The 24,777-nt window shown below is 39.9% G+C and overlaps 1 protein-coding gene across 1 annotated transcript in view; it reads right to left on the bottom strand.

Moving 5' to 3' along the window:
* Positions 1–21,242, bottom strand: part of CFAP44 (cilia and flagella associated protein 44) — a 148,285-nt gene extending 127,043 nt beyond the window's left edge. Inside the window, exons 1-5 of the mRNA XM_036243429.1 lie at positions 21,170–21,242; positions 17,117–17,235; positions 5,810–5,962; positions 5,187–5,343; positions 3,599–3,761 (exon numbers count right to left, since the gene is read on the bottom strand). Coding sequence (XP_036099322.1) covers positions 3,599–3,761; positions 5,187–5,343; positions 5,810–5,962; positions 17,117–17,216 — 573 coding nt within the window. The 5' untranslated portion in view covers positions 17,217–17,235; positions 21,170–21,242. The remainder of the gene's footprint in view (positions 1–3,598; positions 3,762–5,186; positions 5,344–5,809; positions 5,963–17,116; positions 17,236–21,169) is intronic.
* Between the last annotated feature and the right edge of the window lie 3,535 nt (positions 21,243–24,777).

Here is a 24,777-nt window from a genome sequence, read left to right as displayed (position 1 = left end):
TTTTTCTTCTCTCCACACGTGGTCAATAAGACCTATGATAGGCTGTCTTCCTACTGGCAAGTTGCCTCTTATTTTTCCATTCAAATACATACCTATCACTTCAACTTGAAGCAGGGGTGGGGAACATCTGGGGTGCAAGCCATATAAGGCCGTCGAAATCAATACCAGCTAACGTCACACATCTCACCAAACTGGCCTAACCAAATATAGCAGGCTAATTTTTAAGTTGATAATTTTGTATAGTCCAAGAATAATGTTATGCATATCCAAATGGCCCTTGGCAGAAAAAATGTTCCCCGCCTCTGAAAGGATGGACACTCAGTAGAATTATTATAAAGCTGAAAATAGCTAACATTTATTGAGTGCTTACTACATGCCAGACACTAATCTAAGTGTCATATGAGTTAATTCCATTACATTTCACATTAACCTTGTGAGCTTGGACACCATTAGCATTTCCATCTTATTAATGAGGAAACTGTGGCACAGAAAGTTTAAGTAACTTGCTTGAAGTTACACAGCTGGTAAATATGAGACACAGGATTCAAGCCAGATGTTAGAGCTAACAAGCAAATGGAACTAAAAAATAGTAGATTCTAAGGACTTAGGAGGATACAGGTTGAGACTATATCTTTCTAGATCCCTGTTTACAAATAAATATTATGTAAGATATGTAGTCTCAGATCTGAATGGGGAGTCAGGCAACTCTTTTTCCTTCTAGATCTTATCTATAGTAAGTGAAAAGGTTTCTGCCCTTCCATGTAGGAAACTACTGTGGGGTTGAGTTTTGGTGTTTTGTTTCATTTTTAGTGGAGACCCAGAACCGGTAAGTCATTTATTTACACTCAACATATAGATTCACCTCGTCTTTTCTGGAAAATAGTTTATTTGCCCCAAAACACATTTCTCACAGATTTCTCATAAACTTGCCAAAGTATTTAAAAATTAAGTTGACCTGCGCAGTGGAAGAAAGGTCCCTGCTCTGTCCCAGTCCCAGAAGCTCCAGCACACAAGAGAAACAGCCCTGGGGACACACAGCTGCTCAGAGCCCAGGTGGGTGAGGATTGCAGTTAGCACTCTTTTTTTTTTTAATCTTTATTGTTGAATGTAAAATGTATTACAGATGTTCCTTGACCATACTCCACCTCTAACTACTGACCTCAGACCAAATTATTGTATAACAAAGCAGAAAGACAGGCATTTCAAAACTATTGTTGGCCATAGAGTGATAGAAAAATAAGGGATCACTAGATGTTGCTCAGTACTCTGTAGATGGTGTGGACTTCGGGGCTCATGATATCTCAATGGACTGACCCCCCTCCACAGAGCCCAAGACCCTCACATTTGGGCCTGTGAATATTTGTACACACCTGTTGCCACAGTATCATGTACTTGTATACATCTAGTTTGGGAGGTTTTGCTTTTTAAAATGGTTTTTGTCTCTTTAGATGGATTTTAAATTCTTTTAATTCATAGAGGTCACGAACCCTTATTCATTTAAATCCCTGCATGTTCAGAGTAGTATTGGACACTAAGTGTTATATAATACATTCTTGCTAAATTCATCAGTGTTATAACACATTCCCTGAGGACAGGGACTTTATCTTATACACATGCTATGTCTAGACAGACGATCGAATAAGACATAAACATGAGATTATCTTTGATGCGTCCATCTCACTATATCCTGCTTCCATAGCCAATCTAAGTTCTCCCCGTGGGCCTCAGATTTTCCTCACCTTCTCCACCCCCATTGCCATGCCCTGCTTCACTCCTCAGATTAAGATTCCACGGCAGATGCCAATGGGAGAGGGTTTGGGAAGTCGGATGAAAAAGGTGAAGGGATTGGTAGTTACAGAATAGTGGACGTTTAGATTGCAAGTGGAGGTGAGTGCAGAGGTTTAGAAGATTCTTTTTAAAAAAAAAAATCGATTTTAAATATTAAACGTCAGTAATATTGTAATAGCTATGCGTGATGTCAGATGGGTACTAGATTTATCAGGATGATCACTTCGTAATATACAAATGTCTAATCACAGGGCTGTACACCTGAAACTAATGTAATATTGCACATCAACTGTAATTTAATATTTAAAATATTTTTTTAAAAAAAGAATCTTCTAAACCTCTGCACTCACCTGCACTTACAATCTAAACATCCTGTTGGGTCTCATCTAATGTAAAGGTGTCCCACTACTCCCTGCCCGTGTGGCCCAGCCTCACCCTCCTGCTGGAAGCCCTCTGCCTCAGCAGGTGCTGTGGAGTGGGCCCAGCACCTTCCACTTCCATCTGGTCTACTCACCCCTGGCAGGCAGGGCGAGGTCAGGACAGACCTGTATTTGGATCATGATCTTTCTAGAAACTCTCTTAAGTGTCTCATACAGAATTACTGCTTGTATCAGCCCCAAACCCTGTACGTTTCTCCTCCCTTCCCTCACTGTCTCACACAGCATGACCTGAACAGATGCCCCTCTCAAGAGGCCGAAGACACTAAGAAGCGCCCCTCAGGCTCTTTGTTACTGATAAGAGCAAATCCCGGGACACCTACTTCTAAGGAGCACAGAGTAGAAAAACAGCCAAGGGCAAAGTTTCATCATGGGGATAACTGCTATGAAGAGGTCAGGTAAGATATAGTTCAGGCCTGGCTAGCGTGGCTCAGTGGTTGAGCATCAACCCATGCACCAAGACGTCACTGGTTCAATTCCCGGTCAGGGCATGTGCTCAGGTTGTGGGCCAATGATGTTCTCTCACATCAATGTTTCTATCTCTCTCTCCCTCTCCCTTCCTTCTTCTCTCTAAAATCAATAAAGAAAAAAAATGTTTCCTTAAAAATATAGTTCGAAAGGCATTCTTCAGGTTCGTCCCTTAGAGGGCATCACTCACCTCTGCAAAGGCAACTTCAGTGAGGCGAGGGCCAACAAGATAGCAGAAATGGGCTCTAGAGATCAAAATGAAGTGGGTAAAGAGAATGCATGGCAAGAGGGGGGCCTTTTAAAATGAGAACTAGTCAATTTGGAATGCTTTTATGCGGAGGATGAGAAGCCTTAGGAAGCAGAGGCCGATGCTGTAAGAAAGAAGGTGACTGATGGGAACAGACAGCTGAGCAGAAAGGAGAAAGATAGGCTCCAAATCACACCCAAATCCTCTCGTCATCTGCTTGAAACTATTCAATGTGTATCTATCCTTCATCTCCAAATGTTCAATTATATACACGTACATCTTATCTGGCATTTATCTCTATTTGTTATTTGAATAATCATTTGTGTTATTGATTTCGCTACTTTTGCAGAATAGCAACAGAGCATTTGGTGTGATAAAACCTGCATGATCATGGGGAAGTCACTTATCTTGCGTAAGCCCGAGATTCCTTATCTAAAAAATGGGATGATAATATTATTAATATAATATTGCAATAGGGCACAGAGAGAGTGCCAGTGGGTGTTATGGTTGTAATGACTGAGAATGCCTCAGAATAAAGGCTGCTGCGCATCTCAGGTGATCCTACAAATCTGTGCATGGTGCTGGCACCTACCTGGCTGGTCCACAGAACAAACCATCAAAGAAGATAAATTTTTTTTCTAAGTTACTAAAGGCATACCCCAATGGCACCAATTCCTGTACCACTGCTACTTCTCAGGTAGATCTGTTCCTTGGTTTTTAAATTCAGAAGGATCAGCTGGTTCCCAGCTATGTACATGATGGTGTTGCTGTCCAGAAGTTGCAGGTTGGCCCGCTTGTTGCAGTCATAACCAAAGGAATGTCTGAGAAAACATCGCTAAGGAAAAGAAGTGAAGCCATGTAACCATCCTAGAGACAGGGAAACTAACATGAAATTAATATATTTTTAAAATCCCTACTCTTGGGTAAAGATCTGGGGCTGAATTTTACTCTGAAACTCAGAATTTTTTTAACGTATCACTAATACAATTTTGCCTTAAATTATGTGAAAAATCCTCAAACTCTGACTTAGATAATATTTTAAATTTCTTAGGGAATAACACATGGGAAGCTTTGTCAAAGTACATAAGCCCAAGCCCCTCTGCATATGAAAATAGGTCCAGGAGGTTATCAGAACATGTATATTTCAGGAAAAGTTTCCAGTGATTCTCACATACCACCCCTTTTGAAAAAATAGGCTACAAGAAAGCTAAGAGCATAACTTTTGTCAGTAACTTGTTCAAAGACAAAAAAACAAACAAATACAAAAGCAAGCACTCAAGGGAGAAAACTCCAGCTTATAAGATTCAAGGTGAATTAGTTTTAGTTACTCCTGGGATTGAAACAGAGTTAGAAACTATAACAACATGTTCTATGTCTATGTAAAAAGCAAAACTGAGTCACAAAACACACCACCCTACCTCTGCAAGCACACCATTTATAAGAGGCCAGCTAGTGGTCTAGGCCAGGTGGGCATAACCACTGCCCATCTGAATGTAGGCATATTAAATTGCTAGCCAAGGGCCATAATGGAGATTGTCTCCTAACTCTCCACCTTGCAAACCTAACACCATAAAGTCATGGCCAACACAAAATCCCCACAGACTCTTATGCCCCAGACCAATTACAACTTATTATTTTTGTGCCCTACTTTTTCGGGGTTGTCTCCTTGGAAAACTCATCTGATAAATAATGTGAATGTACTAATACCTGACAGTGACCATATTAGTGTTTCAAGAAGGGAAGTCGATGATTTCAATTTGACAGGAATCAAAAAAGGGATGCCAAGCTTGTCGAGGAGGTAAACAGGGATATGAGGCCTCTGTTCCCCTTCATATCATGTCTCACAAAAGGACAGCCAGAAAAGCATCATTTCTCTTTACGGTTACTTGGCATCAAACAAAAGCTTAAATTAAGATCACGCATTTCTATCTCAAAGTCTCTAAGGGCCAAGCTTCTTAGAAGTATCTAAGACGAGGGTTGGCAAACTTTACCCTGAAAGGACCAGGTAGTAAATACTTTAGGCTTTGTGGGCCAGATGGGCTCAGCTGTGACTATTTAATTCTGTCCTTACAGTGTGATGGTAGCCACAGACACAATGTAAATAAATGAGTGTGGCTGTATTCCAATAAAACTTTATGTAGGAAGACAGGTGGGAGGCCAGATTTGGTCCACGGGCTGTAGTTTGCCAACCCCTGACCCAAGAAGCCGAAATGCCAAAATTATACATGTGTAACTGGAGTGGATACACAAGTATGAGAAGTTCCAGTGGTATGCCTGAATTCGGAGACACATAAGGTATGGAAACCAGCTCCATGTAATCGTAAAAGAAGCTCTGTGATATGGTCTTGATTTTCAACTCTGCCTCCTCTTCAGCTGAGCCAGGGGTTTCCAAATGCCGAAATTCTAAAAAATTAAAATATTTTATGTAAGAAGAGTGTTTGGTGAATCCTATCCCACAATACTCTAGCAGCAAGTACCACTAAGGGCCTGAACACAGGCTGCCACCCACCAGTGAGTAGGAGAGAAAGAACCATCACGCCTGCGTGCATCAGGGTGACCGCTGAGCTTGGGTCATGGTTCTGCAGTCTCAAAGAGCAACTCCCAGTCGATTCCAAGGGAGAGCTACTCTCACTAATCTAGGGTGAGCACTGCTGAGACCACCCCGTCCCCAGAAGACAGAGCATAAAAGTTGTCTTTGAGAGCCTCAGAAATGAAATACAACCCCAGAGCTGTACATGTTTCATGCTTTTCCTTTTACCACCCTCACACATCCTGCAGATTTTTCTTTCTGTGGATTTACCACTGTTCAATTTGGGTAATTTATCTTTAAAACAGTGACCATTAGTAATAGAAAACAAATAATACTTACCTCCAGTGCTTTCCCTGTCATCTTGCAAGGAATTAGAACTTCTTTCCAAATCTTCTCCATATGAGTCATCATCCCCTAAATAGGATCCTTCCCCTGCAGTAAGCGTTTCATCTGTGACATCTTCTAAGATTCTGTCATCCTCTTTTGTAGCAGCTATTAAATATAATTCATTTTAATAATTTCTAAATTTTGAATTAAACATGTTCTTATTTCCAAAGTGGCTACTATTTACAATTTGTTTGTGTTCTAAAGTGAATGAATTTTAATACTCAAACTTCCTGGAAAAATCATTTTATTTGGTCATTCTTGTAATTTTACAAAAAAATAAAATAAAATAAAGCCTCTCCTGTGAGTTAATCTCCATTTTACTCCACTTCCAATCTCTTTCCTATCAAAAAATACTTACAAGAAAGTAAAAGATTTTTTTTTTAAAGGATTGGCTAGTGTGCTATCAATTCAATTCAGTTTTACTAACATTTATTAATATATAGTCATTTCAGGAATTATTATCTATATCCTCAACTTTTCACAGTTTACTTAGTTAATATTATAATACATACATGTCAGAGGGGGGTTTTAGAGAGAGAGAGAAATATAGATCGGTCACATCCTACATGCACCCTGACCGAGGATTGAACCCTCAGCTCAGGTATGTGCCCTGACCGGGAATCAAACCCACCATCTTTTGGTGTCTGGGGATGATGCTCCAATGAACGGAGCCACACAGGCCAGGAATACATACATGCCTTTTATCAATCAATAGAAAAACTAGTCAATAACTTGTCCTAGCCAGTGTTGCTAAGTGGTTAGAGCATTGGCCCATACACCAAAGGGTCACAGGTTTGATTCCCAGTCAAGGGTACATACCTGAGTTGCAGGTTCAATCCCTGACCCGGATGGGGCATGGGAATATATCCCACATTGATGTTTCTCTCTCTCTCTCTCTTTCTCTCTCTCTCTCTCTCTCACATCCTCCCACCCTGCCTTTCACTCTCTCTAAAAATCAATGGAAAAAAATATCCTTGGGTGAGGATTAACAAGAACAACAACAACAAAATAATGAATCAATAACTCAATAAAGACATAGATGTTCTGAACAACACTATGAAACATGCTAATAAAGCACTATACCTACCAATATAAGGCACATGTTCAACTATACATGGGCCATTCATCAAGATAGATTACTTGCTGGTACATAAGTTTCAATAGATTTTAAAGGATTAAAATAACACAAAATATGTATATTCTCTGATCACAACAGAAGTTTATTAAAAATAAATTTCAACAAGTTATCTGGAAAACCTGCAAATATTTGGAAATTAAACATCATAACTAAAAATAATTTATGAGTCAAGAAGAAAGCAACAGAAAAATTAAAAATACTTCAAACTAAATAATAATAAAAATATAACATATAAAAAATTGTGGGATGCAGCTAAAGCAGTGCTAAGAGGAAAATTTATAACTTTTAGTATATATAAGAAAAGAAGGAAAGTCAAGAATTAATGACTTAAGTTCTCCCCTAAGAAGCTAGAAAGAAAAAATAAAAAAATAAAAGGAGAATGAAGGAAATAATAAAAATAAATAAAAATGAGAGCAAGAATCAATGAAATAAAAAGCAAACAATAAAGAAAATTAGCAAAGCCAAAATAGTATTCTTTAAAAAGATCAACAAAATAGATAAACTTCTAGCTAGACCAATCAAAAAATAAAAAAAAAAACATACAAATCTCCAATATCGGGAATAAAAATAAATTCTACAGAGTTATGCCAACAAACTTTACAATTTAGAAGAAATGTATAAATTATATAAAAGATACAAACTTACAAAACTTACCAAAGAAACAGACAATCCTCTATTTATATAGAAATTGAATTCATAGTTTAGTATTTTCCCACTAAAAAAATTACAGGCCCAGATATTTCACTGGTGAAGTCTACCAAACATTTAAAGAAGTAAAAATGTCAATTCTACACAAAATATTTCTTTAAAAAAATAGAAGAAACCAAAATACTTCCTAAATTACTATATGAGGCCAGTAAAAATTTAGTCCTTTGGAGGGTGTCTCGAGTGGGGGAAAGGAGAAACATATGTAACAAAAATAAATTAATAAAAATTGCAAAAAAATAAATAAGAGTAAAAAAAAATGTCCTTTAATAAGAATCGGAAATCAATGTCTTAATAACTAACAGTCCTTAACCCTTATAAGAAATGGTGGATGACCGGGCTGGTGTGGCTCTGTGGATTGAGTGTCCTCCCATGGGCTGAAAGATCCCAGTTCGATTCTCAGTCGGGGCACATAGCCAGGTTGCGGGCTCGATCCCCAGTGGGGGCGTGCAGGAAGCAGTCAATCAATGTCTCTCTCTCACATTGATGTTTCTCTCTCTCTCTCTAAAAAAATCAACAAAAACATAAAAAAGAGAGAAAAAAAGGAAGGAAGGAAGGAAGGAAGGAAGGAAGGAAGGAAGGAAGGAAGGAAGGAAGGAAGGAAGGAAGGAAAGAAAGAAGAAAGAAAGAAAGAAAGAAAGAAAGAAAGAAAGAAAGAAAGAAAGAAAGAAAGAAAGAAAGAAAGAAAGAAAGAAAGAAAGAAAGAAGAAAGGAAAGAAAGAAAAGAAAGAAAAGAAAGAAATGCCAGATGGTTTGGCTGGTACGTTTGGCATAAATTTCTTAATAGGACCGTTATAATACAAACCCATTGTTGAGTCTGGGGAAGAGTCCACTTTATCTATGCTTAGGTGGAAAATCAGGAAATTCACTCTGCATAGGAATTATAAAGGGTAAAAAGTTGCTTAGGTATTTCAGCAAGACTGAGAACAAGGCAAAGTCTCTGGGGGTAGGGGTAACGGGAAAACAGCTATCAGGTATGTGGCTGAATCAAGACAGAAACCTAATAGCAAAAGTAGATGGTTTACAGGATGCCAGCAAATTCTTTCACATTATCATCTGGGATCCTAAAACAGATGATGTGTAAACTATTCCTTAACGTGAGCACAGGGCCAGGCCACACTTGATAAGGACTGCCTCTAAGAGGGTCTCACATAGGAAAGGGAGATGCTGAGGCAGTGCTAGACAAAGAGTCATTATTCAATCCAGCCATCCAGGAAAGTGCTGCAAAGGACTGGAAACCAAAAAGTAGACAATCCTGTGTCAAGATTGTCAGTAGACAATCCACTGCCTGGCCAGAGTGGATCAGCTGGTTCAGTGTTGTCCTGTGCACCAATAGGTTGCCAGTTCAATTCCTGTTCAGGGCGCATACCTGGGTTGCAGGTTCAATCCTTGGTCAGGGTGTGTATGGGAGGAAACCAATCAATGTTTCTCTCTCTCTTCCCCATACCGCCTCCCTTCCCCCATCTCTAAAAAACAATGGAAAAATAATCTCAATGAGGATTAAGAAAAAAAATTTAAAAACAACAATAACAACAAACAACACTAAAAAAAGAAATATAGGGAGTGGAGAAAAGTGGAAAATAAAAAATAGGAGATAAGCAAACAAGTTTTTGAGGAGAGTGAAATAATCTAATTTTCTAGAAAGATAACTCTAGTGGTGGTACAAAGGGAGACTTGAACAGGAAGACTTGAGTGGAAATCTCTTTTTGTTGTTGTTATAGATGTTTCTTCTTTTCCCCCCATTGACAACCTCCTCCCCATTCCTGCCCCACTCTTCACAGTACTGTTGTCTATGTTATTATGCATATATGCATATAAATTTTTTCATTTACCTCTTATCTCTCCCCTACCTCCTCTGTGGTTTGTCAGTCTGACCCTTACTTCTTTATCTCTGGGTTGATTTTGTTCATCAGCTTATTTTGTTCATTATATTCCACAAATAAGTGAGATCATGTGATACTTGACTTTCTCTGAATGGCTTATTTTGCATAGCATATTATTCTCCAGGCCTCTCCATATCATCTCAAAAAATAAGACATATTTTTTTACAGCTGTATAGTATTCCATTGTGTATATATACCATTCTGACAGGTGTGAGGTGATACCTCATTGTTGTTTTAATTTGCATCTCTCTGATGATTAGTGATATTGAGCATTTCTTCATATGTCTCTTAGCCATTTGTATGTCCTGTTTAGAGAGGTGTCTATTTAGTTCCTCTGCCCATTTTAATTGGGTTCTTTGTCTTCCTTTTGTTGAGTTGTATGAGCACTCTATATATATTGGAGATTAACCCAGGTACTGGATTTTTTTAAATGCTTTATCAGCATCTATTGATATGATCATATAATTTTTATCTTTCATTTTGTTTATGTGGTGTATCACATTTATTGATTTATGAATATTGTATAAGCCTTTCATCCCTGGGATAAATACCACTTGTTCATGATGTATAATTCTTTTAATATATTGCTGGATTTGATTTGCTAATATTTTGGTGAGGATTTTGGCATCTATGTTCATCAGGGATATTGGTCTGTAATATTATTTCTTTGTAGTGTCTTTATCTGGTCTTGGGATTAGGATTATGTTGGCCTCATCAAAAGAGCTAGGAAGTCTTCCTTTCTCTTGAATTTTTTTTGAATAGTTTGAGGAGAACAGGTGATAGTTCTTCTTTGAATGTTTGGTAAAACTATCCTGTGAAGCTGTCCAGACCAGGGCTTTTGTTTGCTAGGAGATTATTGATTACTTCTTCTATTTCCTTAATTGTTATTTGTCTGTTCAGGTTTTCTGAATCTTCCCAGTTGAGTTTTGGAAGACTATATGATTCTAAGAATGTGTTCATTTCACCTACATTGTCAAATTTCTTGGCATATAATTTTTCACAGTATTTTCTTACTATCCTTGGTATTTCTGTGGTGTCTGTTGTTACTTCACCTCTTTCATTTCTGATTTTATTAATTTGGGTCCTCTCTCTTTGTTTCTTGGTGAGTCTGGCTAAAGGTTGATCAATCTTGTTTATCTTTTCAAAGAACCAGCTCTCGGTTTCATTGATTTTTTGTGTTTTTTTTTTAGTCTTACTCATTTATTTCTGCTCTTATCTTTATTATTTTCTTCCTTCTACTAACTCTGTTTTTTTCTTTTTGTTATGTTTCTAAATCTTTAAGTTGTTGGGTTAAATAGTTTATTAGAAATTTTTCTTCTTTCTTGAGTTGGCCTGTATTGCTATTGAGGTAGGCCTGAATTTCTCTCTCGGGACTGCTTTTGCTGTGTCCCATAGATTTTGTGTTGTTGTGTGTTCATTTTCATTACTTTCCAGGAAATTTTTTATTTCTTTCTTGATCTCATTGGTAACCTATTCATTGTTTATTAACACACTATTTAGCCTCCATGTGTTTGAATGTTTCTGAGTGTTTTTATTGTAATTGATTTCTAGTTTTATGCCATTGTGATTTGAGAAGATGCTTGATACAATTTCAATCTTCTTGAATTTGTAAAGACTTACTTTGTGTCCTAACATGTGATCTATCTTTGATAATGTCCCATGTGCACTTGAGAAGAATGTATATTCTGCAGCTTTGGGGTGAAATGTTATTTAAATATCAATTAAGTCCAACTGATCTAGTTCGTTATTTAGGGACTCTGTTTCCTCGTTAACTTTTTGTCTAGAAGATATATCCAGTGGTGTCAGTGGCATGTTAAAGTCCCCCACTATGATTGTATTGCTAATGATCTCTCCCTTGAAGTCCTCCAGATGTTTTTAAATATATTTTGGTGCTCCTATATTCAATGTATATGTTCACCAGGGTTATCCTCTTGTTAGATTGATCCCTTTAATATTATATAATGACCTTCTTTGTCTTTTATTATGGCCCTCGTTTTGAAGTCTATCATATCAGATATGAGTATTGCTACACTAGCTTTTTTTTTTTTTTTTTTTCATTTCCATTTGCCTAGAAAATTTTTTTCCATCCCTTCACTTTCATCCTGTGTGAGTCTTTTGTTGTGAGGTGGATTTCTTGTAGACAGCGTGCATGTGAGTTATGTTTTCTTATCCAATCAGCTACCCTATGTCTTTTGATTGGAGCATTTAAGCCATTCACATTTAAGATTATTACTGATAGATAATTATTAGTTGCCATTTCTATTATATGCCTGTGTTCCTCTCTCTCTGTTTCTTCTTCTTCTTACAACAGTCCCTTTAGCATTTCTTGCAGTGCTGGTTTGGGGTAGTAAATTCCTTTCGGTTTTTTTGTTTGTTTGTTTTTTCTGTGGAGCTCTTTATTTCTTCAATTTTGAATGACAGCCTTGCTGGATACAGTAGTCTTGGATTCAGACCCTTGCCTTTCATTACTTTGTATACTTTATGCCACTCCCTTCTGGCCTGCAGTGTTTCTACTGAGAAACTAGCTGACAGTCTAATGGGAGCTCCCTTGTAGGTAACTTTCTGTCTCTCTCTTGCTTCCTTTAAGATTCTTTCTTTGTCTTTAACGTTTGCCAATTTAATTATGACATGTCTAGTTGTGGGTCTTTTGTGGTTCATCTTGCTTGGTACTCTGTGTTTCCTGGACTTGTGTGACTTTTTTCTTCACCAAATTAGGAAAGTTTTCTGTCATTATTTCTTCAAACAGGTTTTCTGTTTCTTTCTCCAAGTCTTCTCCTTCTGGTACCCCTATGATGTGAATGTTGTTACATTTTGTTTTATCCCAAAGATCCCTTAAACTCTCCTGCTTTTTTTTTTTTTCCCCCCATTTGCTGCTCTTTTTGAGTGTTATTTTTCTACCTTGTCTTCTAACTTGATGATTCTGTCCTTAGCTTCTTCTAATCTACTATTGAATCCTTCCAAGGTATTTTTTATATCAGCTATATCATTCTTTATTTCCACTTGATTTTTATTCATAGTTTCTACCTCTTTTTTGCTGGTGTAGTTCCCACTGAGCTCTTTATAATTCACATTGAGCACCCTTAAAACTATTTCTTTGAATTCTTTATCTGACAATTTTCTTGCTTCCATTGCATGTAGTTCCTTTTCTGGTGATTCCTTTTTTTCTTTCATTGGAGGGTTGTTTCTTTGTCTCAACATTTTAGCAGTCTGGTAGTTTCAGGCCAGGTGAGGTGTGTTGAGATGGTAGACAGATCGGTGTGTATCAGATAAGACTACTATGCCTCCCAGACTAGTCTGGTTCATGGTGCCTCTTCTGCTGTGGGTCCTGGAGGATTGACAACTGGCGGCTGGTATTGGTCTGTTATTGTAGGTGCTACTGGGGTGTGTGGGTCCAGGTGGTGCACTGCTGGGTGCGTGGGTACTCAGGTACCACTGCTGCCTGGTGGGGCTCAGCTCCTGAACAGTTGCTGCTGATGCTGCTGGACATGGGTGCCAGCTCCCAGTTTGTGCTGCTACTGCTGCTGCTGCTGCTGCCAGGGGATGCTCTCAGCTCCCAATCCTTGGCTGCTTTGGGGGGCTGAGAATGCTCAGTTCCAGGTACTTTGCTGCTGGTGGTCAAGGAGCTCCACTCCCAATCCACTGCTGCAGTTGTCAGGGGAGAGTCTCGGTTGCCTGAGCCTTGCTGCTGCTTGGGCTGGGCACTGCTCCTGATCAACCTCTGCTGATGCTTTTGGGGGTGTGTCTCGGCTCCTGAACCTCCGCTGCTGTTAGGGGTGGAGCTCCATTCCCGAACCAGTCACTGCTGCTATCAGAGAAGGTGCTGAGCTCCTTAGCTGGCACTACTGCTGCTGGGGGTAGTGCTCAGCTCCCAAGCTGGTGCTACTGCTGTGGGGGATGGTGCTCGGCTCCTAGCCCACTGTCAATTCCAGGAGCAGGTACCTTGACAGCACCACTACTGTGCGCTGGTCCATGTTGATACAACAGGATCCACTGGTCCAATGGTGCAAGGTGCACTGGTGGCCTCAGGTCAGGTCACTGGGCTCCAGCCACTCCCTGCTGCCTCTTCCCACAGAAGATCAGCAGATCTTCCAAAATGGTGGGGCCTTCCAGACTTGTGCAGGGAGAAGCACCCTGACAAGCCACACACAGCAGTAGCGAGCTCTATGCAGCACCAGAACCCTCAGCTCTACGATTCTGCACTGCTGCATGGTTGCTCATCCACACTCATGTCCTCTCTCTCTCTCTCTCACACACACACATTCATGCACACTTTTACACACTCACACTCACTCTGGTCCTGCCCACCGCCACCTTTTTCTCTTGAGTGGAAATGTTTATTATAAGAGTCCAAGCAAGAGGAGACAAACATCTAAAATAAAAAATGGGCCCTGGCCAGTTTTTCTCAATGGTTAGCATGTCGGTCCATAGACTAAAGAGTCTTGGGTTTGATACTGGTCAAGGGCATGTACCTAGTTGCAATTCAGTGCCTGGTCAGGGTCATGTGGAAGACAACCAATCAATGTATCTCCCTCACATTGATGTTTCTCTCTCTCCCCTCCCCCTTCCTTTCTCCCTCCCTCCTACTCTATCTGAAGATAAATAAAAAGTATCCTTGGGTGAGGATTAAAAAAAAAAAGATGGTATGAAGAAATCATGAATTTATGAGACATGTCTGAGATTGAAAGAATTCAATGAAAATTTTGCAAATAAGTTGATTTCCTCAGGAACAAATTTTGAAAATGAGTTGATTTCCCCAGGAACAGATTCCCTGTTGGTGAATAATCTAAATTGATTTCTGAAACTATATTTATGATTACAACTAAAAAAGTCAAGAGTCTGAGATACCTAACATCATAGTGCCCAGTCAGAAAGAGCCAGCCATCTTTTAAAAATCCTATTACAAAATTCCTCTCTTTCCCTTCTATTTGCAGCCTATAATATCCCTCCACACATGTTACCCAATTTAACCCTGAAATAGCTCACAATTATCATTTTAATGAGTGAGAAAATTGAGATTCTAAAATTTACCCAAGATCGAAACGCGGTATTGCGTCCTCCCACAACCACATCAAAGTTACAACCAAACTACAGAATAACCATCATTCTAAACCACCTGAAATTAAGCTGAAGGGAAGTCCTACAACTACGGAATTAAAGCAGCAGCCACATCGAGACTGGTAGGAGGAGCGGAGGCGGACGGGCTGCTCCCACACCCACATGTAGTGGATAAAAATCAGGAGGACACCTCGGCTGCGAAGGTCCTCCCTGGGGACTAGGGGGTCCCCATCCCACACCAGGCACCCTGCACAGACTTCCAGTGCCAGGAAGAGAAGTCCCCATAACTTCTGGCTGGAAAAACCAGCGGGAACTGAGGCTCAGGGAGGCTGAGGTGACTGGAGCCCCAGGCAGCTTCTCTTAAAGGGCTGGTGCACAAACTTATCAGACTCACTTCCTCTAAGCTTAGAGGGGTTGCAGCCCAAGGGACGCTGGAGACATACAGGGAAGAACTGAGCTGTTTGGCATTGGAGCAAGGGCTGTAGAGGGGGTTATCTCCAGGACAGACGTGCTGTAGGAGGCCTTTGTTCCTTTGGTGAGCCCTGCCCTGGGGCGGCAGACAGCCGCCATATCTGGGACTCCAGCAAACTGGCTCACACTGGTTACCCCACCCTGGTGATTCCCTGAGGCCCTGCCCCACCCAACTTTCAGGCCCACCCAAGCTGTTGCCAATTGCTTAACCATAGGATTGGCCTGTCTTGGATCTGGCTTCAGGTTTTCCTAAATTCTTTCAAACAAGTAGCATCTGGTCTCAAATAGCCCCATACTTCTCGTTAAGTAATGCACAGAAACAAACACAGAGAGGCAGCCAGAATGAGAACAAAAAACAGGTCCCAAATGAAAGAAAAGAACAAAACTCCAAGAAAAGAACTAAGCAAAATGGAGATAAGCAACCTAACAGATGCTGAGTTCAAAATACTGCTTATAAGGATGCTCAATGAACTTAGTGAGGGCCTCAAGAGCATTAAAAAAGACCAGTCAGAAATGAAGGAGGCACAGTCAGAAATGAAGGAAGCATTAACTGAAATAAAGAATAATTTACACAGATTCAAGAGTAGCATAGGTAAAGCCAAGAAGCAAACCATTGATTTGGAATACAAGAAAGCAAAAAACACCCAATCAGAACAGCAAAAAGAAAACAGAATCCAAAAAAATGAGGATAGTGTAAGGAGCCTTGGGGACAACTTCAAGCATACCAACATTTGCATCCTGGGGGTTCCAGAAGGAGAAGAGAGAGAACAAGAAATTGAAAACCAATTTGAAACAATAATGGCAGGAAACTTCCCTTACTTGGTGAAGGAAACAGACATACAAGTCTAGGAAGCACAGAGAGTCCCAAACAAGATGAATCCCAAGACGCCCACACCAAGACACATCATCATCATCAAAATGCAAAAGGTTCAAGACAAAGAGAGAATCTTAAAAGCAGCAAGAGAAAGGCAGTTAGTTACCTACAAGGGAGTTCCCATAAGACTGTCAGCTGATTTCTCAAAAGAAACTTTGCAGGCCAGAAGGGAGTGGCAAGAAATATTTAGAGTGATGAAAAGCAAGAACCTACAACCAAGATTACTCTATCCTGCAAAGCTGTCATTTAGAATCGATGGCCATATAAAGAGTTGCCCAGACAAGAAAAAGTTAAAGGAGTTCATCACCACCAAACCATTATTATATAAAATGTTGAAGGGTCATTTTGAAGAAACAGATAAAATAAATGAACAAACAAAATGGCAATGAATACATATCTATCGGCAATGGAATCTATAAACAAAATGAACAGGCAGAACAGAAACATTCTCATAGATACAGAGAACATTTTGTTGTTTGCCAGATGGGACGGAGTTTGGGGGAATGGGTGAAAAAGGTGAAGGGATTAAGAAGAACAAATTGGTTGCTAGACTGAAACCTCAAAGAGAAGAGGGTTGGGGGGTAGGAAGAAATAAACCAAAGAACTTATATGCATAACCAATGGACACAGACAACAGTGTGGGAAAAGGCAGGAGGGAGGGGTGGGGAGGAGGGGGGTCAATGGGGGAAAAATGAGGAGCATCTGTAATACATTCAACAATAAAGATAATAAATAAATAAATAAATAAATAAATAAATAAATAAATAAATAAATAATAAAATTTACTCAAGATCAAGGATCTCTAAGTGGTAGACCCAGGACTCAAAGCCAAAGTCCAGTTCTCTTCCCACCACACTGCATTAGAAAAGTTCATTAACAACTTTGTAGACCTCACAGTAAGGAACAGGACCCAGTGCACAGATAAGTCATTATCAACAGAGTTGTCTATGTGCCAGGAGTTGGAGATAAGATGATTAAGAGAAAAACTCTGCTCTTCGAGAACTTAGAATTTAGTAAGGGAGTTAAACAAGTAAACCATTTCTACTGTATAAACTTATATATCTACTCTTTAAAAATTATCTTAGCTATATTTAATAATAAAAAACCAAATGTACATTATCAACTGTACTTACATCTTGATGCATACTGTGAGGACGCCCGAGACTGACTTCCACTGCTCTTTGATCTCTCTGACCTCCCCCCATCAGTATCCTGGTCATCTGGCTCCTTCATTTTCTCTGTAAGTGCAAAACTGTGGCAGAGAAAGAGATAAAGCTGTAAAATATAAAACATTAATAGATTTTCCCCCTAACAAATTCCACAAGCACCAAACACCAAATGTGTTGATGATAATGGTATCTTTGCATAATATCCAAGATGCCTTCACCAGCAGGAGAGTACAGCCGCCCTCAGAGACCTCAGCAGAACGCAAAATATAGTCAGATACTCCCCTCTCCAGGCAAATTTGTCAACGTGGCACCCTCTGGTTTTCCAGAGGTCCGCAGTGAAACATCACCCAATTCCATCTTTTCCCTAAACGGTGCACCATTAAAATGAACCCTCTGCTGTCTTCCTTTAATTCAACCCCTGCTCTTCCTCTTCCCATCACTGAATTACCCTGGTGTTACTAATCAATTTCAATTTTAAAATATTTTGTGAGGGCAGCTACCATGTGTCAAGTCCTATGTTAGGCACTAAATTATAGTACTGAATTAGAGAGAGGGATGCCTAACTTTTGTTGTTTAGAAAGGTAGATATTAAATAAGCAATTAAATATAATGAATGCTACAAAAAGGAAAGAATCGGGCATTGTGAACCTGTACAGCAAGAACATTAAACCATGCCTAGGGATTAAAGAAGAGGTGTTTGAGATGCAGGTGATGAGTAGGAGTTGGCCAGGCATAGAATGCAAAGGAGTATATTAGGCAGAAGGCACTTCAGAGAGAGGGTTGTGTCTCTGAAGGGAGGAAAGCAGTCTATTGGCAAAAGTAGGACAGTGGAAGGACATTAAAGAGGAGGCAGGTAGCAGATCATAAAATTTGCTAAAAAATTGAGAACTTCTTTCTGTGTTAATGGAAAGCCAATGAAGTGTTTTAAGGAGGGAGTGACACAACAGTTGTCTCTGCCTTTTCTCTGTTGCAGCTCTTCATGTGAAAACACCTGCTATATCTTCCTTCTGAGTCCTTCACTTGTCCACACGAAACACCCGTTTCCTCAACATTCTTCTATGGTATGGCTGGCAAGCAGAATAGAATGGTGGTTCTATTGGGATCATATTTGTCGTTAGATTCAGGTTTGAATCCCAGTTTTGCCACATAACTAGCTAATTAAACTCTACATCAATTCTTCAACTATAAAATGGGAATGAAGAAAAAACTACTTATAAGCTGCTATGAGAATTAACTGAACTGGTGCATTATTATACCTTCCTGGTCACAAAAGCAAGACTAGTGTGTCACGTGATCAGTGGAGGGTACAGTATGACTACTACCTCCCTTCACCTGGACATTCAGGCTCATTCCATCTGTTTTCTTACAGTGATATCATAAAGATGCTGTCTCTTGATTGAGGGGGGACAATGGTATATTGCCCAAGTGTTTTTACTATAAACTATTATCAAGAATGATATCTAAGATGATACTCATTTTATTACAGTTGTGTTTAATACCTTGGAGCCATTTTTCTGGGTTACCAAGATGCTGTTTTACCTTTTAATAAGTGTATGTGTATGTGTATGTTTGGTGCTTTTTCTTTTCTCTTTTTGGTTGTTGTTCTCTTCTCCTTCCTTCTTTCCTTCCTTCCTCTCACTGGATTGTAGAATATGTGTCCACTGGGGTTAGGGGATATGTCAGAATCAAATGACAGAAAAATTGTAGGTACCATAATCTTTGAAAAATCCTACTTCTATCATCTAGTATGTTTCCTATTTCTTCAAGTTTGAATACACAGGCTTGCTTTCTGTGTTTATATAAGTCACTGGCTTAAAAATAATTAATGATGATAAATAATTTTTTAAAATATGGACATTGCAAGGCAATGTTAGTCATTGCAGCTTGGTCACAGATTATTGCATGTTGTGGATAAACTTGTGCAGATAGCCACAAACATACCTAAATGCCACTTTCTTCCTTGTTTTCAAGGTTCTTCATAATTTAAATCAGTTCAATTCTCAAAACTATTCTGCATATTTATATACAAATGGTAGTATTCTAGGCATGGAGAGGATACAAGGATGAACAAATACACAGCTGCTGACCTTAAATAGTTTACAATCTAAGAAGTAGAAATCGCCAGTTCTCTCTATAGTCTCAGAATAAGGTTCTCTTCTAAATCACTGGTTCAGATCCATCTGAGGTTGACCAGAACTGAGACTGGCTGATGGTCATGACTGAAGTGGTGACTACAGATAGAGTTCCTTCATTAAAAAATCAACATTACAGCATTGGCAAGAAACTAAACTGCTCTTTAAGTTGCCATGATGCAGGCCCCAAATAAGTGGAGACAAGAGAGTCACTGGGTTCGCCAACCAAACTGAACTAATGATCGATTGTGAAGGACTAAATGAAAAAATTTTCACTGCAAGTTTCAATAACAATTTAGTCTATAAACATAATTAGTTTTCTATGGCTGTAGTACAATTTTAGCAGCTTAAAATAACACCCATTTATTATCTCTCAGTTTTGTAGGTCAGAAGTCCAGGCGCAGTTGTGATTCAGCCGGTTCTCTGCTTAGAGCCTCACAAGGTCAAAATCAAAGTGTTAGCAGAGTTACCTTCATTTCTGAAGGTGCTGGAGAGAATCTCTTTCCAGGCTCATTTAGAATGTTGGCAGAGTTCAGGTCCGAGTGGTTGAGGACTGAAGTCCCTGTTTTCTTGCTGGCTGTGCTACACCAGAAGTTGGTTGGTCTACGCGTCCACTGGCCACCTGCATGCCCTGGCTCATGGCCCCCAAAGCCAGCGATGGTAGGTCAAGTGCCTTTCAATGATTTAAATCTCATTTTCTTTCCTGCTTCCCACCAATAAACTCTTCATGTTATCATTTTCCACCCTTTAGTCTTCTCTTTTCTAAATATATTTCTTTTTAACATACTACAATCAAATGTTAACTGAATATATATTTAAATAAAGGGCTGGTAAGACCTAATAAATGTGCTCATAAGTTAGTCAGAAGGTAGGTAAGAAACAGTTATGGCAACTGCAGCACTCTGTAAACACAGGAATTGAACCACAACAAATTGGTATCAAAGGCACCACCCTTTATTCTGTGCTATCATAAAGAATCTCGTCGTCCAGTGGCTCATACCACCAAGCAACAGCTTTAGTATTACAAACCGAGTTAGTGGCAGGTTATGTACATGTGAAAGGAAATACTGGAACCCAGGGAATTTGCCTGGTGTTCTGACTAGTTTAAAATGCTGAGATCCTTTCTTAGCTTTTCTGGATCATAAATGTTGTCTTAAGAATTTTCAAAAAGCAGTTGAGCAGGTCAGGTAGGAAGACTCCTGGTCTCCTGGAGATTAGCAGTATACAGTAACTGTATTCCATACAGATGGAATAAGGCAGATTTGTTTGTTTTGTTTTGTTTTTAGAATAGGTTGGGAAATTGTATTGTAAACTGAGGCGGCTTCGGAGCCCAGATGGGGTTCACATCCCAGTTTGGCCTCCTTTTATAGGTAAAATTGGGATAAGGTTGTTTGGTAGTTATGTAAGTATTTAATATCAGCGTTTATACCTATAGTTCTCAATTCTAGCTGCACTTTAGAATCACTTGGAAAATTTTTATGACATACCATTCTCAGGGTCTTGCTCCCTATGTAATTCTTTTGTGCAGCCAGGAATAAAAACCAGGGTTAAGAGCCACGAGTTTATATAAAGCACCTAGTAGGTACTCAAAACTGGTACTTGTTTTTACTATAAATACTTCACATTCTCTTTAATACAGCTAAAGCTCAACGAATATGACCATGGAAACTTCAGAGTTGAAAGAAATTTATCAAGTCCAACCTCCCATCCAATATAAGTCACACATCTACAACATGGAGCCCAGCACCACTGGAAAAGCAGCCTGTTATCCGGTCAGGCTGAGAGTATTGGCTAGAGTCAGACTGGCTGGGTTCAAAGCCTGGCTCTCCTCTCAACAGTTGTGAGGTACTAAGGGATTCGCCCCTCTGTGCTTCAACATTCTCACCTGTAAAGTGCAGTGCCTACTTCATACGGTTGCCTGAGATGTCGATGAGTTAATACAGTAAAGCTGTAAGGACGGTGCCTGGCACATAGGCACTCAGTAGGTAAAATGGTCAGACGGATGAATGTGTTAATTCCTGAATAAATGAACAGAGGAAGAGAAGAGCATTCAGCTCCAACATCAACATTTTAGGTAAGAGGGGGAGCACATTGTGTCAATGCTCAGCTCTAGTTCTTTGCACCTTTATTTTATATTAAGCTGAAATCTTCCTTGCTGCATCTGGGATCCATTGGGTCCTTATTCTTCTGGGGACGCACTGAACAAGTTTTTTTCTGTGTATTAGAATCATTCAAATAATTGTAACTGGTTCACTTTTCTCCCCACACCCTCTCTTTTCCCAACTAAAGCATCCCAATTCTTTAAATTATTCCTCACTAATGTGATTTCAACTCTTTTCAGAATCTTGATAGCTCAAGAAGTTAATTCTCAACACATCGACTATGACTGCCAATTTTTTATCTTCTTTGAAGGATCTGTACATTTTCCAGCAGAAATGAACCATCATTTTACCTGTACCAACAATGTCCTTTAAGGAAGCCTAATACTGCATGACCTTTGGGATGGGGAAAAAGCTCATCATACACTGACTCATCATAATCAATTTGTAGCCAACTAGAATGACTAAACCTTATTTGTGTTCTTAGCCATGTCCTATCTGATACAACTGAAGTAGCTAGGTTTGGGAGTCTATCTGCAAAACTATCTTAAATCTACTTTCATTAGATTCAGGCGCATTAGTCCAGCCTTTGGTGAATTCTGTTAAGTAATTCATTCAGGTAGCCAGTCAAGTGTCAAGAAAAAAGAAAATCATAGTGCACAGTGATGCAGAGGGGTGTGCTGCTAGAAGAAGGTTATCTGCAAGTCAGACAAAAGGTTCCCCAAGGTGACATTACTCATAATATTTGCTAGAGTTCAGGGTCAGTCCTCAGTCACAAGCTCACACACCACTTCAGCAGTGTGCCAGAGCTGGTCATGTTAAGACTCACAGAGATTGTTGCATGAAAACAAACAGTGTCTCCTTTACAATGGGAAATACAACTATGGAGAGAATAATAGCTCTTTTTTTTTTCATGTTTTCCATGTGTCAAGCATAGTTCTAAGGATTCTACACATACTGTTTCATGTGTTTCTCAAAATGACTCTGTGAGTGAGGGGCATTTTAAAATATAAAAGCAGAGCAGTTACTCTTTGAATCCTTCCCTCTCACTCAGCACATGCAATTGGTTTGAAATCCTGTCGCTAAGTGTGTAGTTATTAAGCCTTCTAAATGTATCGCCTCCCATCTATTCCCACTGTCCTCATCATGTCTCAGTTCTACCCACCACAGCCTCATACCTTGTCTCTCCCATCTCGTCCATCCTCTACACTGCCTCTTGTATTTCTAAAATACAGCTTTTAATGTGCCACTCTCTTGTATAAAACCTTTCATGGCTCCTTGTTGTCACAGAATAAGAATTCAGATTCCTTAGCATGGCACAAGGTCTTTCATCTTATGGTCTGTAGCTCATCTCTTGTCACTTTCCCCCTCCCTGTTTTCTCCTCAGCCCCTTCTCCTTCTCAAAAGTTTTAGTCTGTAGCCACCTGGAACAACTCAAATTGACTGGACCCACTGCCTATTTGTATGCTACTGTATTTACTTGTAAGAAACAAGTATTCATTGTGCACCTACTGTGTGTCCCACATGTGCTACACACTTTAGCTGCATTATCCCATTTAATTGTAGCAAGAACCCCATGAGGTTAGCATTACCATGGGGTTCTTGCTACAATTTTTAGAGCTGAGGAAACAGACGTGCAGAGGGCTCAACGTGCCAAGTGTCACACAGCCAAGTGTAGGGTGAGGAGACTTGCTTGACCTGGGAACTCCGGCGCTTTTCACCCACACTCCCAGCTTCTTCTCAACCCGGTCTAACTCGTACTCCTGCTGTCTGTCCTGAGCTCCTTGCAGGCGGAGCTGTGTTCACTTTGTATCCACAGTGTCCCGCTCCACGCCTGAGAATGCCAGGCGCTTCAAATGGCTGTTGAACTGTCCTTAGGGAGGACGAGGGGATGGGTCTACGATACTGGTTCAGCCCAAGGGAAGTCCAAGTGGGGTTCCCTGCCCCCTGACTCGCTAACAGATTTGAGGAGGTTGTGGGAACTGGCCAGTTGCCGGGGTCCAAACTTACCCAAGGCACCGACCGCTGGGCGCTCTTGGTCACAGCATCTGCCCAAGGTCTCTGTTTACTGCAGTTACCGCGGCGACGCGACCCCGCCTTCCGCCCGGAGACAGGCGGCCCTGAGGCGCATGCGCTGCCCACCGGTGACTTTCGGGGAAACCCGGCCGAGTCCCTGGGACCCTCAGTCTCACTGGCTTCTTCGACCGGGTTGTTACCTGGCTGGTGACTCAGGTTCAAAGTGAAACATAATAGCCCAACATTCTACCAGTTTATTACCCCAGTTTAATTTTTATATCCAGTTTATATAATTATTATCATCATACTAAGCGTGTGACTTTTGACTACTTTCGAAGCCATCTGCCTAATGATACAAAATGGCCCAAAAGATCCCTGATCCTGCACTATCATCAGCAAACAGACTTCAGGAGGCCTGTTGGTTTTATTTATTTAGTTATTTGTTTTGCACTATGTTATCTGTAGGCCTTTAAGAGTAAATAAGATTTTATGTGGTGGGCTCCTTGGTTGCAGGAGGCTGGGCGCAGAGCAGAGGCCGAGATTGACAGATTTCTTAGTTTAGCAGTTTGCTCTTCAAGAGCTCTGTGGTATAGCCAGAGCTAGAACTGACTTATTATTATTATTATTATCATTATCATTATTATCATTATTATTATTGATTTTAGAGGAGGGAGAGAGAAATATCGATTATGTTGTTCCATTTATTTATGCATTCATTGGTTGCTTCTTGTCTGTGCTCTGACCGGAAATCAACCTGAATGAAACCTTGGCATATCTGGACATTGCTCTAACCAACTGAACTGCCTGGCCAGCTGGGTCTAACTGATTTTTAAATACTTAGTGTTACTGGCCCTGACCAGGTAGCTCAGTTATTAGAGTGATGTCCACATACTCCAAGGCTTTGGGTTCCACCCTCAGCAGGGCACATACCAGAAGCAACCAATGGATGTACAAATAAGTGGAACAACAAATCAACATTTATTTCTCAATTTAAAAAAAGTAAAATTTAAATAATATTATTGGTTACAAAACACTTTTTTAAATGGCTAAACATTGCAATATGTGAGAAAGAACTCTGTATCCAGAAAACATAAAGGATTCATAATTCAACAAGAAAAAACTAACGACCTAATGTTTTAATTGGGCAAACAACTGAATATTTCACATCAGAAACATAAGTTGTCAATAAACTCATGGAAAATTGCTTAACAGTTGTCCTCGGGAGATGCACACAATCACACACTCCATACTCACTGGAATGGGTGAAATGATTTTAACTGCTGGCACCAAATGTGGAAGATAGGGAGCAACTGGAACTCTCACACACTGCTGTTGGGAATGTAAAATGGCACAACACTTTGGAAAACCATTTGGCAGT

The sequence above is a fragment of the Molossus molossus genome, unplaced genomic scaffold (genome assembly GCF_014108415.1).
Source record: "Molossus molossus isolate mMolMol1 unplaced genomic scaffold, mMolMol1.p scaffold_m16_p_5, whole genome shotgun sequence".
Taxonomy (NCBI): Eukaryota; Metazoa; Chordata; class Mammalia; order Chiroptera; family Molossidae; genus Molossus; species Molossus molossus.
Note: the sequence above shows the minus strand (reverse complement) of the source record. Positions and strands in the feature narration are given on the sequence as shown.